A 12900-nucleotide genomic window follows, 5' to 3' on the forward strand; every position below is an offset into this window, starting at 1 on the left:
ATACACTCTTGTTCTTTGTTATGGCAAGAATCCAATTACTAGCTCTTGGGTCGGGTATTTTATGGGTTCTTCAGAGAGCTCTGTAGAAAACTTCCAGATCATTCCCTGATAATGGCTTTTGGACTTCCTGGCTGGCCTCTTTCAGTCCCTCTCAGCTCCTGCTCTAGTCATTCACACCGTCCAGCAGTGCTCTAGGACAGTGTCACCCAGACTGCCTGCCCCAGCACCCATCTGGGCTACAGAAAGCTTACCATCCTTGCCCCAGTAAAAGGCAGAAGGGCGGGTGCTGCCCCACTCGAGCCAGCCCCCTGCTGCAGGCTGCCCCGGTGGTGGTCAGGCACCCTCCTCTGTGCCTCCATAGCCCAGGAGTTTGCGCAACTCAGCACAGGTGTGATGGGTGTGTTTCAGATACCCATCTTCCCTGCTGGGAACAGCGCCATCTGTGAGTGGTTCTTCTGAGGTCCATCTCCACCCCACTCCTCACAGGGAAGGGTAGAGACACCACAGTCCTCCCAGCTGTTACGAATTCCCTTCCGGGAAGCCTCCCTAATGCGTCTGGGTGTTTCTCTTACGTGGGTGTTGGGTGTGAAGGCTGACCACCAGTTTGGTTACTTCTTAGCAGCAGTGTGGCGAGCCCCTGTCTTTAGAATCCAGGGCCTGTATCACCCATGGGATTTGGCTTTGAGGCACTATTCAAAATTCTGGGCAACAACAAAACTGTCTGTACACATACTATAAATGTGGCAAGGTAGCAAGGACAACTGGCTTAAAAAAATAAATCCATCAGTTAGTAGCGTAGAATGTGATCCCAGCTTCTTTCGGTTCCATATCAGAGGCCAGTGACTGCAAACATTTCCCTAACTCGTGAGTTTTGTATTATCCTAACCCTCCCTGGCTGCTAAGACACGTCTCCTGTCCAGAAGCCCATAAAACTATTTCTTGCTTTCCTCCCATCCCAAAATGTGTCTAACCCTTGGGACTTTTCCCGTAGAGCTAGTCTCAGAGGCTCAGAAGGGTAACAGATGAATGTTTTGATAGGGACCTTCTGGAATGCCTTCTCTGCTAATGTTGAAATGCTCAGACCCAAAGGAAGGCCGGGGGAGAAGACAGCACCGAACATATCAAATTCTAACTGCATCACGTTTGTCGAGTCCCCGGGTTATTTTCTTACAATGCTTTGCACATAATAAAAGCTTTTGCCTTGAAACATCGATTGATTGATGTCCCTTTCTGTTCCTAATACATATGACAACACACCTCTCCATGTGTAACCACAATAAAGAAATGTTTTTGATGTTAATTTGCCACAAATGCATGAGAAAAGGCTGAACTGAAGCTAAGATTTAATTAGTTCTATTTTTATTTCTCATTATTTTCCCTACAACGCAGGTAGATAAAAACAGTGGCAGTTTTTGGTGAAAAGCATCTTATTCCTCAGACTCTTTCTATAAAAGTAGATTCTGGCCAGAATGCAGATCACCTTTCCTTCAGGGGATGACATGCTATTGACTGCTTGGGAATCAATCAACAGTCCCTGCCCCACTCCTATCGTGTTAAAAAATGCCTTTGGGGACTTCCTTGGCGGTCCTGTGGGTAAGACTCCGAGCTCCCGATGCAGGGGGCCCGGGTTCGATCCCTGGTCCAGGAACTAGATCCCACATGCATGCTGAAACTAAGTAGTCCACATGCTGCAACTAAAAGATCCTGTGTGCCGCAAGTAAGACCTACCGCAGCCAAAATAATAAGTAAATATTTTAAAAATGCAGACCCTGGGGGGCTTCCCTGGTGGCGCAGTGGTTGAGAGTCCGCCTGCCGATGCAGGGGACACGGGTTCGTGCCCCAGTCCGGGAGGATCCCACATGCCGCGGAGCGGCTGGGCCCGTGAGCCATGGCCGCTGAGCCTGCGCGTCCGGAGCCTGTGCTCCGCAACGGGAGAGGCCACAGCAGTGAGAGGCCTGCGTAACGCAAAAAAAAAAAAAAAAAAAAATGCAGACCTTTACAAAATTTTTTTCAATGCCTTTGTGTCCTTTATAAAGGAGAGTTAGGAAAACAGGCTATTTTTTTTCTTAATAAATCTTTAGTTTGTGTCCAGTTTCTTTGCAGAGGAAGCCATAATCACATGCTGATGAAAAATACCATCAGCGCCTGCACACGTGGGATTAGGATGAGGGCTGCAGGTCACCGGCAGGACCAGGTGAGCCACCTGGCAACACAGATCCTGTTTAGACCTCAACAAACGCACAGAGCACAAGATTTTTCTTTTAGGTCTTTGGTTTTTTCTTCTGCTTGGGTGCCAGTTTTTCCTTTGGTCTGGTGGATTGTCTCAGTCACCCATCCCCATGAAGCAACAGGATGGGGTGGGTGACAAAAGCCTGCCATGGCATCCAAGCCTTGGATTCAAGTCTCATCCAGCTAATTACTCACCGTGGGCATGTTGCCTAAATTCTTCATTTTCTCATTAGCAAAACAAATAATATCTGTTCTCCCAATCTCAAAAAAAAAAAAAAAAAACCTCAATATAACAGTAAATAAAACACAAGATATGTGAAAGTACGTTGTCATCTCTTAAACCCTACACAACTGTGTGGTAGGGATACGGCCCAGGGACAAGGTGTTAGGAAAGGTGGCGCAGGCTACTGTTTCGGTCAGCTGACCTCCTGTTCCTGGCCTCATGCTTGGCTTCCCTTGGTTCTGAGAACAGAGACAACATGCTCCTTCCTACTTCAGCAGCCTTGTCTTTTACTTTTTTCTCTCTCTATCTAGAATTGCTATCCATCCTTTAGCTTGTAGGCAGTTATCATTTCCTTAGGGTACCCGCTCAATTAACCTGACTGGGTTAAATTGTTCCTATTGCATGATCTAATAGAACCATGTACCTTTCAGGATTTGTAAAGTTTGTCACAACTACAATTTGCATTGATGTGATTTCCCATTAATATCTGTCTCCCCTAATTGCCTATATGAGGGGCAGGGATACATTTTGTCCTACCGTTTTATTTCTGGTTGCTAGCACAATGCCTAGCACGTGGTAGGTGCTCAATAAATATTTGTTCAAAGAGTGAATAAACGGCCAGATGGAGGAATAACAAAATGAGTCCTTCTTGTAGATCCTATGGGATCCAAGGATCACTCTTGGATATTTGAGCTTCACCCCTGAATGAAACTTGGCCTAAAGATCCTTGAAACATAATCACGAAGGGGTAGTTGATAAAATGGGCATTGGAACCAGAGAAGGCCGGAATACACATTTGATGAAACTGCTCTTTTATACTCAAAAATTTATTTACCTAAGAGTCATTTGGATTTGTGTATGTCAAGTGGACATATACAAAAGGACATACTGGGTAAGGAGCTTTCTGGAGAAACTGTGACTCCTAGAGGATGCTATTCTGGGTGAGAAGGTAACTGAGTCAGGTGCTGAAGACGAAGTTGCACCTGAGCAGACTCATTTCCTCAGGAAAAAAAAAGAAAGGAACTGGTCTGGGCTATGCCGGCAAACTTGTCTATTCTCGTGTTGGTGCGTGCGTATTCTGTGGTGGCTACCTCAAGATGCCAGGGCTATGCTGATGTTATTTAATTGAGAAGGAGAGGTATCTGAGCACAGGCAGTACAGCCTCAAGGCAAAGCACAGTACCAGCATGTGGAGGGAGGGAGCTCCTCAGTGCTGCGAGCAAAAGGTGCCTCTGAACTCGGAAAAGGGGCATGTCTGGGGACACTGGGAACCATCACCCTTAGTTGTTCTCCTGTGGGAATTGTTGACGGGGTCAGTGGTGACTCTCAACTGATTAAGGCAGTGGGAGGCAGATGGTAGCCAGAGGATCAGGGTGGACACGCAGGGTAGTTTCAGCTGATGAACAGGTTTACGGGCAAGCGGGAGGCTCCTCCTTGAGGACTTGCAGAAATGCCTGAGGAAGACCTGGCCCAGGCGGTCAGGAAGCAAAGGAACTTGGGTCATTGTTGTGAAAGGGACTTTACTGGTTGCCACAGCCTAGGTAGTTCTGCTGACATTTAGGTTAAAATTTAAGGGATTTATAATGTGATTTTGCATATGGTAAAAGACATTTCCGAGTAGCTGATAATTCTCTCCACATGTACGCCCACACTGGGCAGTCCTTGGGTACAGCCACAAGGACTGATATATTGTGAAGCTCCCTTTCAAATCGTGTACCCGAGACTGAAAATGAACCCAAGGAGGGTCCCAGTCCTGAGGTGATATAATATCACCAATAATTCATTTTCATTTGCAAAGGCATATCTTTAGCTTTTCTGTCTTCATATCCAGTAAGACTAGGTTTTCTAGGTTGAACGCTATTTTGTAATATGTTTTCCCTAGTAATAAAAGAATCAAGTATATAATTAATGTTATGAGTTTAAAAATATTTTATGTAAATAGAATCTAAATCAGATAAACGTGTCTTTAGAAACTGTGCCTTGATTTTTCAGTCTGAAATTAGGATCACCATATCACCAAGATAGTCAAATTCTTGAACAAATGAGACAGTGACTACCACCTCTAAAATGAGGCAAGCAAATATAGAGTGATGGAGGATAAGGAAGAGAGAGGATTCTCCTGACGTTCGTCTGTTCCATAGGTTTCCTGGCAAAGCTTGTCCTAGATGAACAGGATCCTAGGTCCTGGCATTAGGTGGCACGAGCAATCGGACTGCACTGGAGCACAGGATGGTGGGGCTGCCGTAGGCACGGCCATCTGGACAGAGGGCACATCTTCTTTTCCCAGGCAGGCCGAGGAGATAAGGAGTAACCCACCAAGGGCCAGGAAAACAGCAGCAGCCCAGCCCAGCTAGAGGGCATCTCCAAACTCCCACCAAGGCACAATCTCAGGGACGCTGTCATCCCAGAAGTCTTGGATTGTGACGCAGGCCACCCAGGAGACTGGAAAGAGGGGAGTGGCCAAAGCTGATGCCTCCAAAGTCCCTCCCAGGAGGCAAAGCCACCTCTGGAATACCCATCTGATCCTTGAAACTGGAAGCATTGGGCCCGAAAACCAGAGAGCAGAAGCCCCAGTAGTCCCAGCCCATGGGAGGCTACCATGAGGATGCGGGATGCCTGGAGCTCCAGGGGCAGAGACGAGAAGGACTCAAAGGCCTTACACACAGTGGCAACTTCCTCCTGATCTACGCAGACCTCCCAAAGTCCTATGATCCAGGTCTCCACTTCGTTCAGCTCCAGACTGAGAGTTTTCCATTGGGGCAGGATGGTGGTGACACATGAACAGACCCAGCCAAGCAGAGAGAGGAGCAGTCCCCCAAGCTGGGCTTTCCCACGGAAACTCCAGGCCATGGTTGCTCCCACCACAGAGGAAAGGCAGAAAGAAAAGGAGGACAGGCGGCTTGGTGACTGATGAGCAGGCAGGACTCTTGGGGAGCTGAGTGGAGTCCACTCAGCAGCTGAGGCAAGTGCCAGGATCTTGGCAAACTTTGGGTTTAGGGGGTGTGCCCAAGATTGGATGTGGGTGTGGATCCTGGGGGAGGGTCCCATGAGAGGCAAAAAAGCCAGACAGTAAGCCATCAATACATATTTGATGAGTGAATTCATACACTTAAATCACTCCCCAGTTCCGAGAAGGCGAGAATGATGTTCTGGGAATATACATTGATGTAATCTTTCTGGAGGGTAACATGACTTCATGTTTTTTTGTTTTTTTTATTTTTTTTTAATTTTTTTTTTTTTTAATTTTTTTATGGTATGCGGGCCTCTCACTGTTGTGGCCTCTCCCGTTGTGGAGCACAGGCTCCGGACACACAGACTCAGCGGCCATGGCTCACGGGCCCAGCCGCTCCACGGCATGTGGGATCTTTCCGGACCGGGGCACGAACCTGTGTCCCCTGCATCGGCAGGCGGACTTTCAACCACTGCGCCACCAGGGAAGCCCATGACTTCATGTTTTACACTTTTAAATATCTGCACCCTACGTCCAAGAACTTACCTTAATCTACTGTGAATATATACCAATATTTATGAAAATATCCACTGAACTAGTGTTAAGAATTGTATATTATTATGTACAATTTAGGCAGCTGTTTTAAATTGATGTAGAAGAAATTTTAATGACATGAAAAATGCTTTTGGGGCTCCCCTGGTGGCCCAGTGGTTGAGAGTCCGCCTGCCGATGCAGGGGACACGGGTTCGTGCCCCGGTCCGGGAAGATACCACATGCCGCGGAGCGGCTGGGCCCGTGAGCCATGGCCGCTGAGCCTGCGTGTCCGGAGCCTGTGCTCCGCAACGGGAGAGGCCACGGCAGTGAGAAGCCCACGTGTGGCAAAAAAAAAAAAAAAAAAAAAAATGCTTTTGATACGTTGTTAAGTGAGAAAAGCAGTGACCAAACAGTATATAGAGTATATAGAATGCAGTTTCACTTTCACAAAAAAGCGCATATATCTGTATCTATGTGTGTGTATGTATGTATGTATCATATACCACAAAATGTTAACCATGGTTATTTTACTGGAAGGATTATGGATAGTTCTTATTTTCTTTTGTTTTTGTCTTGTGCTTGTCTATGTATTTTATACATTTTTACAGATTTATCATTTAGTATTTTTGTAAACAGAAGAAAAAAATTCCCGAATCCAAGGAACCTATCCAGACCCAGAATATACCAGGAGGGAAAGCCCTTCCTCCCCAGTCCCCTGCTGCTGCTGGGACAAGAGCTATAAATAGATGGTAGTCACACCAGCTTCCATTCCTATTTGTTGCTGCTGCCAAGAGGCAGGTTCCGACAGGAAAGGCAATAATTTGCATTTACTGAGTGAGGCTAAATACCAGACTTTTGGCTAGATTCTTTTTTTTTTTTAACATCTTTATTGGAGTATAATTGCTTTACAATGGTGTGTTAGTTTCTGCTTTATAACAAAGTGAATCAGTTATACATATACATATGTTCCCATATCTCTTCCCTCTTGTGTCTCTCTCCCTCCCACCCTCCCTATCCCACCCCTCTAGGTGGTCACAAAGCACCGAGCTGATCACCCTGTGCTATGCGGTTGCTTCCCACTAGCTATCTATTTTACGTTTGGTAGTGTATAGATGTCCATGCCACTCTCTCACTTTGTCCCAGCTTACCCTTCCACCTCCCCATATCCTCAAGTCCATTCTCTAGTAGGTCTATGTCTTTATTTCCATCTTACCCCTAGGTTCTTCATGACCTTTTTTTTTTTTTCTTAGATTCCATATATATGTGTTAGCATACCGTATTTGTTTCTCTCTTTCTGACTTACTTCACTCTGTATGACAGACTCTAGGTCCGTCCACCTCACTACAAATAACTCAATTTCGTTTCTTTTTATGGCTGAGTAATATTCCTTTGTATATATGTGCCACATCTTCTTTATCCATTCATCTGTTGATGGACACTTAGGTTGCTTCCATGTCCTGGCTATTGTAAATAGAGCTGCAATGAACATTTTGGTAAATGACTCTTTTTGAATTATGGTTTTCTCAGGGTATATGCCCAGTAGTGGGATTGCTGGGTCATATGGTAATTCTATTTTTAGTTTTTTAAGGAACCTCCATACTGTTCTCCATTTATAAGCAGCTCATGCAGCTCAATAGCAAAAAAACAAACAACCCAATCCAAAAATGGGCAGAAGACCTAAATAGACATTTCTCCAAAGAAGATATACAGACTGCCAACAAACACATGAAAGAATGCTCAACATCATTAATCATTAGAGAAATGCAGATCAAAACTACAATGAGATATCATCTCACACCAGTCAGAATGGCCATCATCAAAAAATCTAGAAACAATAAATGCTGGAGAGGGTGTGGAGAAAAGGGAACACTCTTGCACTGTTGGTGGGAATGTAAATTGGCTAGATTCTTTATCCTTATTTAATTTTCACACCACCGCTGTGAGATACATGTTAGGTAACTTGCCAAGGTGCACCAGCTGGCAAGCAACAGATCCAACTCCTGAGCCAGGAGGCTCGGACTGTGACATTTCCTATTCTTGTCTCCAGCACCAGAACAGAGATGCCTCCTGCACTGCGCCTGCCCACTGGTGACACAGCATGCAGGCATGGGCTCCTCTTTATGGCAAAATATGGAAGAAAATTGGGATTTATTATATTGAAGACATAGATGTTGACCGATGTATTCTCCTGTACATATTTTAACCTACTGATTGCCCTGTGGTACACTACGATGTGAAAAAGGGACATGGGATAGTCAGCAAGGAGGAAGCGTCTGAAAAAGCAGTATCTTGAATTTACCCGAAGGACATCTCAACACCTAAGCAGCCTGATTAGCTTATCAGTCTTGTAGGGGTGGAAGGAGGTGAGCAGAAACTTCTGGAATGCCTTTTTTCTTTCATGTTTTATTATAGAAAATTTCAAACACATACGAAAGTAGAGCAAATGGTATAAAGAAATCTGATGTACTATCACCCAGCTTCAGAAATTATCCACTCATACCAATCTGTTTTCACCCATACCTGCATCCACCACTCCCCCTCCCTCCCTTAATCCTATCTTGAAGCAAATGGGACGCTCTTTTAAATTGTAGGCTCCTTCTGCTGCTTTTATAACAAGCGCATGTTCTAATCAAAACGATGGCAAAATATTACGCATCTCTGGAAAGTGTCTGCTTGTACTATATCCATCCAGATTTGTGTCTGTTACTTAGCTTCCTGAATCCAGGCATGCCACATGTGTGTGAGACATGATTGGTCAGGAGGAATCCTTTCAGACATTGTTCCTTATTTCTTTGGCTTTTCTTCAGAGCCCTTTCTTGGTAATTTATGAAAATCTGTGAGTCAGGAGAGATACAAACCACGATAAGCGTGAAATATGAAGGAGGTCAGATTAATGAGGGAAAACAGAACCCATTCATTTGTTAATTTCTTTTTAAAAATTTTAATCTATTTTTTATTGAAGTATACTTGATTTACAATGTTGTGTTAGTTTCTGGTGTACAGCAAAGTGATTCAGGTAACATTTTTTTAGATTCCACATATAATTGATATCACATTATATTTGTCTTTCTCTGTCTGACTTACTTCACTCAGTATGATAATCTCTAGGTCCATCCATGTTGCTGCAAAAGGCATTATTTCATTCCTTTTTATGGCTTTTTATCCCGCTGTATATATACATATCACATCTTCTTTACCCGTTCATCTGTCAGTGGGCATTTAGGTTGCTTCTATGTCTTGACTATTGTAAGTAGTGCTTCTGCGAACATTGGAGTGCATATATCTTTTCGTATATTAGTGTTTTCTCCAGATATATGCCTAGGAGTGGGATTGCTGGATCATATGGTAACTCTAGTTTTAGTTTTTTAAGGAACCTCCATACTGTTCTCCATAGTGGCTGCACCAATTTACATTCCCACCAATGTAAAGGAGGGTTCCCTTTTCTCCACATCCTCTCCAACATTTGTTATTTGTAGACTTTTTTTGATGGTCATTCTGACCAGTGTGAGGTGACACTTCATTGTAGTTTTGATTTGCATTTCTCTAATAATCAGCGTTGCTGAACATCTTTTGATGTGCTTTTTGGCCATCTGTATGTTTTCTTTGGAGAAATGTCTATTTAGGTCTTCTGCCCATTTTTTGATTGGGTTTTTTTGTTTTTGTTATTGAGTTGCATGAGCTCTTTGTGTACTTTGGAAATTAAGCCCTTGTTGGTTGCATTGTTTGCAAATATTTTCTCTGAGTCTGTAGGTTGTCTTTTCATTCTGTTTACGGTTTACTTTGCTGTGTAAAAACTTGTAAGTTTGATTAGGTCCCATTTGTTTCTTTGTGCTTTTATTTCTGCTGCCTTGGGAGACTGACCTAAGAAAATATTGCTATGATTTATGTCAGAGAATGTTTTGCCTATGTTCTCTTCTGTGAGTTTTATGGCATCATGTCTCATATTTAAGTCTTTAAGCCATTTTGAGTTTATTTTTTGTATGGTATGAGGGAGTGTTCTCACTGCATTGATTTACATGTGGCTGTCCAGCTTTCCCAATACCACTTGCTGAAGAGACTTTTTTTCTCCATTGTATATTCCTGCCTTCTTTGTAAAAGATTAGTTGACCATATAGGTGAGTGGGTTTATTTCTAGGCTCTCTATTCTATTCCATTGATCCATATGTCTCTTTTTGTGCCAGCACCATGCTGTTTTGATTACTGTAGCTTTGTAGTATTGTCTGAAGTCTGGGAGGGTTGGACCTCCAGCTTTGTTCTTTTTCTTCAGGATTGCTTTGGCAATTCTGGGCCTTTTGTGGTTCCACATAAACTTTAGCATTATTTGTTCTAGTTCTGTGAAAAATTTTGTGGGTAATTGGATAGTGATCTCATTAAATCTGTAGATTGCTTTGGATAGTATGGCCATTTTAACAATATTAATTCTTCTAATCCAAGAGCTGTTAATTTCTTTTTGTGTACTCACGTGTTCATTCATGCCTGCATGCATTGTCTGTCTGTGTGTAGCAATCCTACTCCATTCCCTATGCTCTTTTTTCTCCTTCCTAAGTCTGGCTCTCCCCTGTCTCTTCCTGGAAACTTGAGGGATAGTCCTTAGCTTATCCAGTGCTCAGGGAGAGGTGGAGCTTCTGCAGTTGTGTTTGTGGGTATTCATGGCTTAATTTCCTGGAGGAAGATTCCAGAACCTCAACCTGACACCTCCTTCCATTCTTAGTTCAGATTACTTATTACTGTGGAACCTCCCTTATTCAATCAGTGACTGGGTGCTCCTCCCCCAATATTTCCTCTGCCCTTTGTACCTCCTTAGAGGTGGATTAAGCTTCCAGGCCTGTTACTTGCACAGACCCCTTCCAAGGCCTGCACTTAATTTTATATTTGTTATTTTATATTCTTTTCCTTAAAGAGTCCTCCGCCTCCTGGCAAGTGTATAAAATTTAGGCCCTACCACATCTGGATCAATCCCTCATCTACCTCAAGGATAGTAATGATCATATTTTCCTGAGATTATTTATTCATATATTTTGGATTCCCAGCCTAGCACAGCTCAATAAATATGTGATACAAATTTTCAGGAATTTCATTTGCATGTCCTTCTTTCTCACTGGGCATTTATTATTAGTAGCATTTAGAATTCAAAGAGAGGCTGACAGGTCTAGCAAACAGAAGTTTGGTTGGTTTTCTAGGGAGAGGCGATTCCCAAGATGTTATGGCTTCCCGTCTCAACCCCCTTTGCTCATGTCACAGGAAGCTGCCCCTGCGTCGCTAGGATAAGCAGATCGTTCCAAAGGCACTTAAAATTGACAGGGACCTTAGTGTCAGCATCTACTTGGGGGTCCACCGTCACAAGGTACCTTTAAAAAAATTTTAAAAAGCATTTGAATCAAGGCAGTACATGTTTATTGTAGAAAAAAACAGGGAAAAGAAGAGAATAAATACCATAAATTCACCACTAAGAGTTAAATTGGTGTACTTCCTTTACCTTTACCTCTACATATGTATCTATATCTATTTATTTTTTAATACTGTACATAGTATATTGTGAAAATCTTTTAGTATGTAACGCATTTATATGCATATATGTATACATACATACATATATCTTATAGTATGTATGTAACACATTTAAATAATGAAACAATTTTTTTTTAAGTTTTGATAAAATTGATTTGTAATCGCTGATAGAAAGTGCTAAGTATCATGTTCCAGTCCATACAGTACTAATGTTATTTATACCTAGGTAATATAAATAATATAAACTTATATTTAATAGATGTTATATATGTATATATATACTATATATAAAAGGAGTGCAATTATGAGCATACTTTTATTTATAATGAGGTGATTCCACTTCCTTGCACAACTGCAGAGGGCACCATTCACATAAACTCTGATGGCCGCTAAGGCCCATGAGAATGAATATTTAACGAAAAAAGATCAAGATGGGCTCGTTAGGTCTTCAAGCAAGATAAATTTCACAGGTAAGCGTTTTGAAGCTGAGAAAAATTCAGTTGTGACTGGTTATTAAATAAAAACATGTTTCTTCTAGTGAAAACACGGCGGGGAAAGGCAAGCTATTTGAAAATGAGCAAGGAGAAAACGCGTCTCCGCACAGTTTGCCAACTACGGGACACCGTGAAAAGTCCACGCTAGGATAGCCGCGGTGCCTACTGGGAGTTGTAGTACGGGCCTCGCTTTTCGTGCGGAGGTCTGGGCCCCGCGAGACTCCGTTTCCCGGCAGGCCGCGCGCCAAGGCCTCCGGCGGGACTGGAGCTGCCGCGCTGGCTACAAGAGAGTGAGTGACTCTGCCCGGGTTGCTTCTTGTGGTAGCGATGGCCTCGTTCGTGACGGAAGTCCTGGCACACTCGGGGAGGCTGGAAAAGGAGGATCTGTGCACTCGGATCAGCCGCCTGACCCAGCGGGTGGAGGAGATTAAGGTGAAGCCGGGGCAGCTGGCGGCTGGCTATAAAGGGACGGAGGGAGGAGTAGAGCCATGGCAGCCAGAGTGGATGCCAGCGGTCAGGCGTGGAAGCCGAGTGGGAGGAATGAGGAGTGGGAGGGCTGGGAGGTATGTGGGCCGGGGAGGGGACTTAGAGGGAAGCCCACACCGGGGTTGGGGACTGCGGAGGAAAGGAGGCGGGACAGTGGAGAGGAAGAGGCGGTGACTGGGGCAGCGTTGGGAGTGGGGTTAGGCTGGGGAGGGATTGGGGGGTCGAGGGCGAAGGCCGAGGAGACAAGCAGAGCAGGGGAAGTGGGACTGGAAGCCCGAGGTTTCTAGGGAGGGAGAATAGGAGCGGGATAGAAATGAGGGCAATCCCGCCCTCTCCTCATCGGTGTGTGATTTCCTCCTCTGTCCGATTTGTGGATGAATGTAATGGCTTTGGGAGGATTGTGCTCTTCTCCTCTATCCCTGAAATTTTTGTTATTAAAACCTATCGATATTTTATTAAACTCTCTTCTCCACCTCC

At 44.0% G+C, this 12900-nt stretch overlaps 2 protein-coding genes across 2 annotated transcripts in view; one reads left to right on the top strand and one right to left on the bottom strand.

Moving 5' to 3' along the window:
* Positions 1 to 4612: 4612 nt before the first annotated feature.
* Positions 4613 to 5301, bottom strand: CLDN25 (claudin 25). Its single transcript, XM_065883253.1, is given in 2 exon segments — positions 4613 to 4980; positions 4983 to 5301. Coding segments are annotated over 2 exon segments (687 nt in total).
* Positions 5302 to 12235: 6934 nt separating this feature from the next.
* Positions 12236 to 12900, top strand: part of ZW10 (zw10 kinetochore protein) — a 32561-nt gene continuing 31896 nt past the window's right edge. Inside the window, exon 1 of the mRNA XM_065882747.1 lies at positions 12236 to 12369. Coding sequence (XP_065738819.1) covers positions 12265 to 12369 — 105 coding nt within the window. The 5' untranslated portion in view covers positions 12236 to 12264. The remainder of the gene's footprint in view (positions 12370 to 12900) is intronic.

The sequence above is a fragment of the Phocoena phocoena genome, chromosome 8 (assembly GCF_963924675.1).
Source record: "Phocoena phocoena chromosome 8, mPhoPho1.1, whole genome shotgun sequence".
Lineage (NCBI taxonomy): Eukaryota > Metazoa > Chordata > Mammalia > Artiodactyla > Phocoenidae > Phocoena > Phocoena phocoena.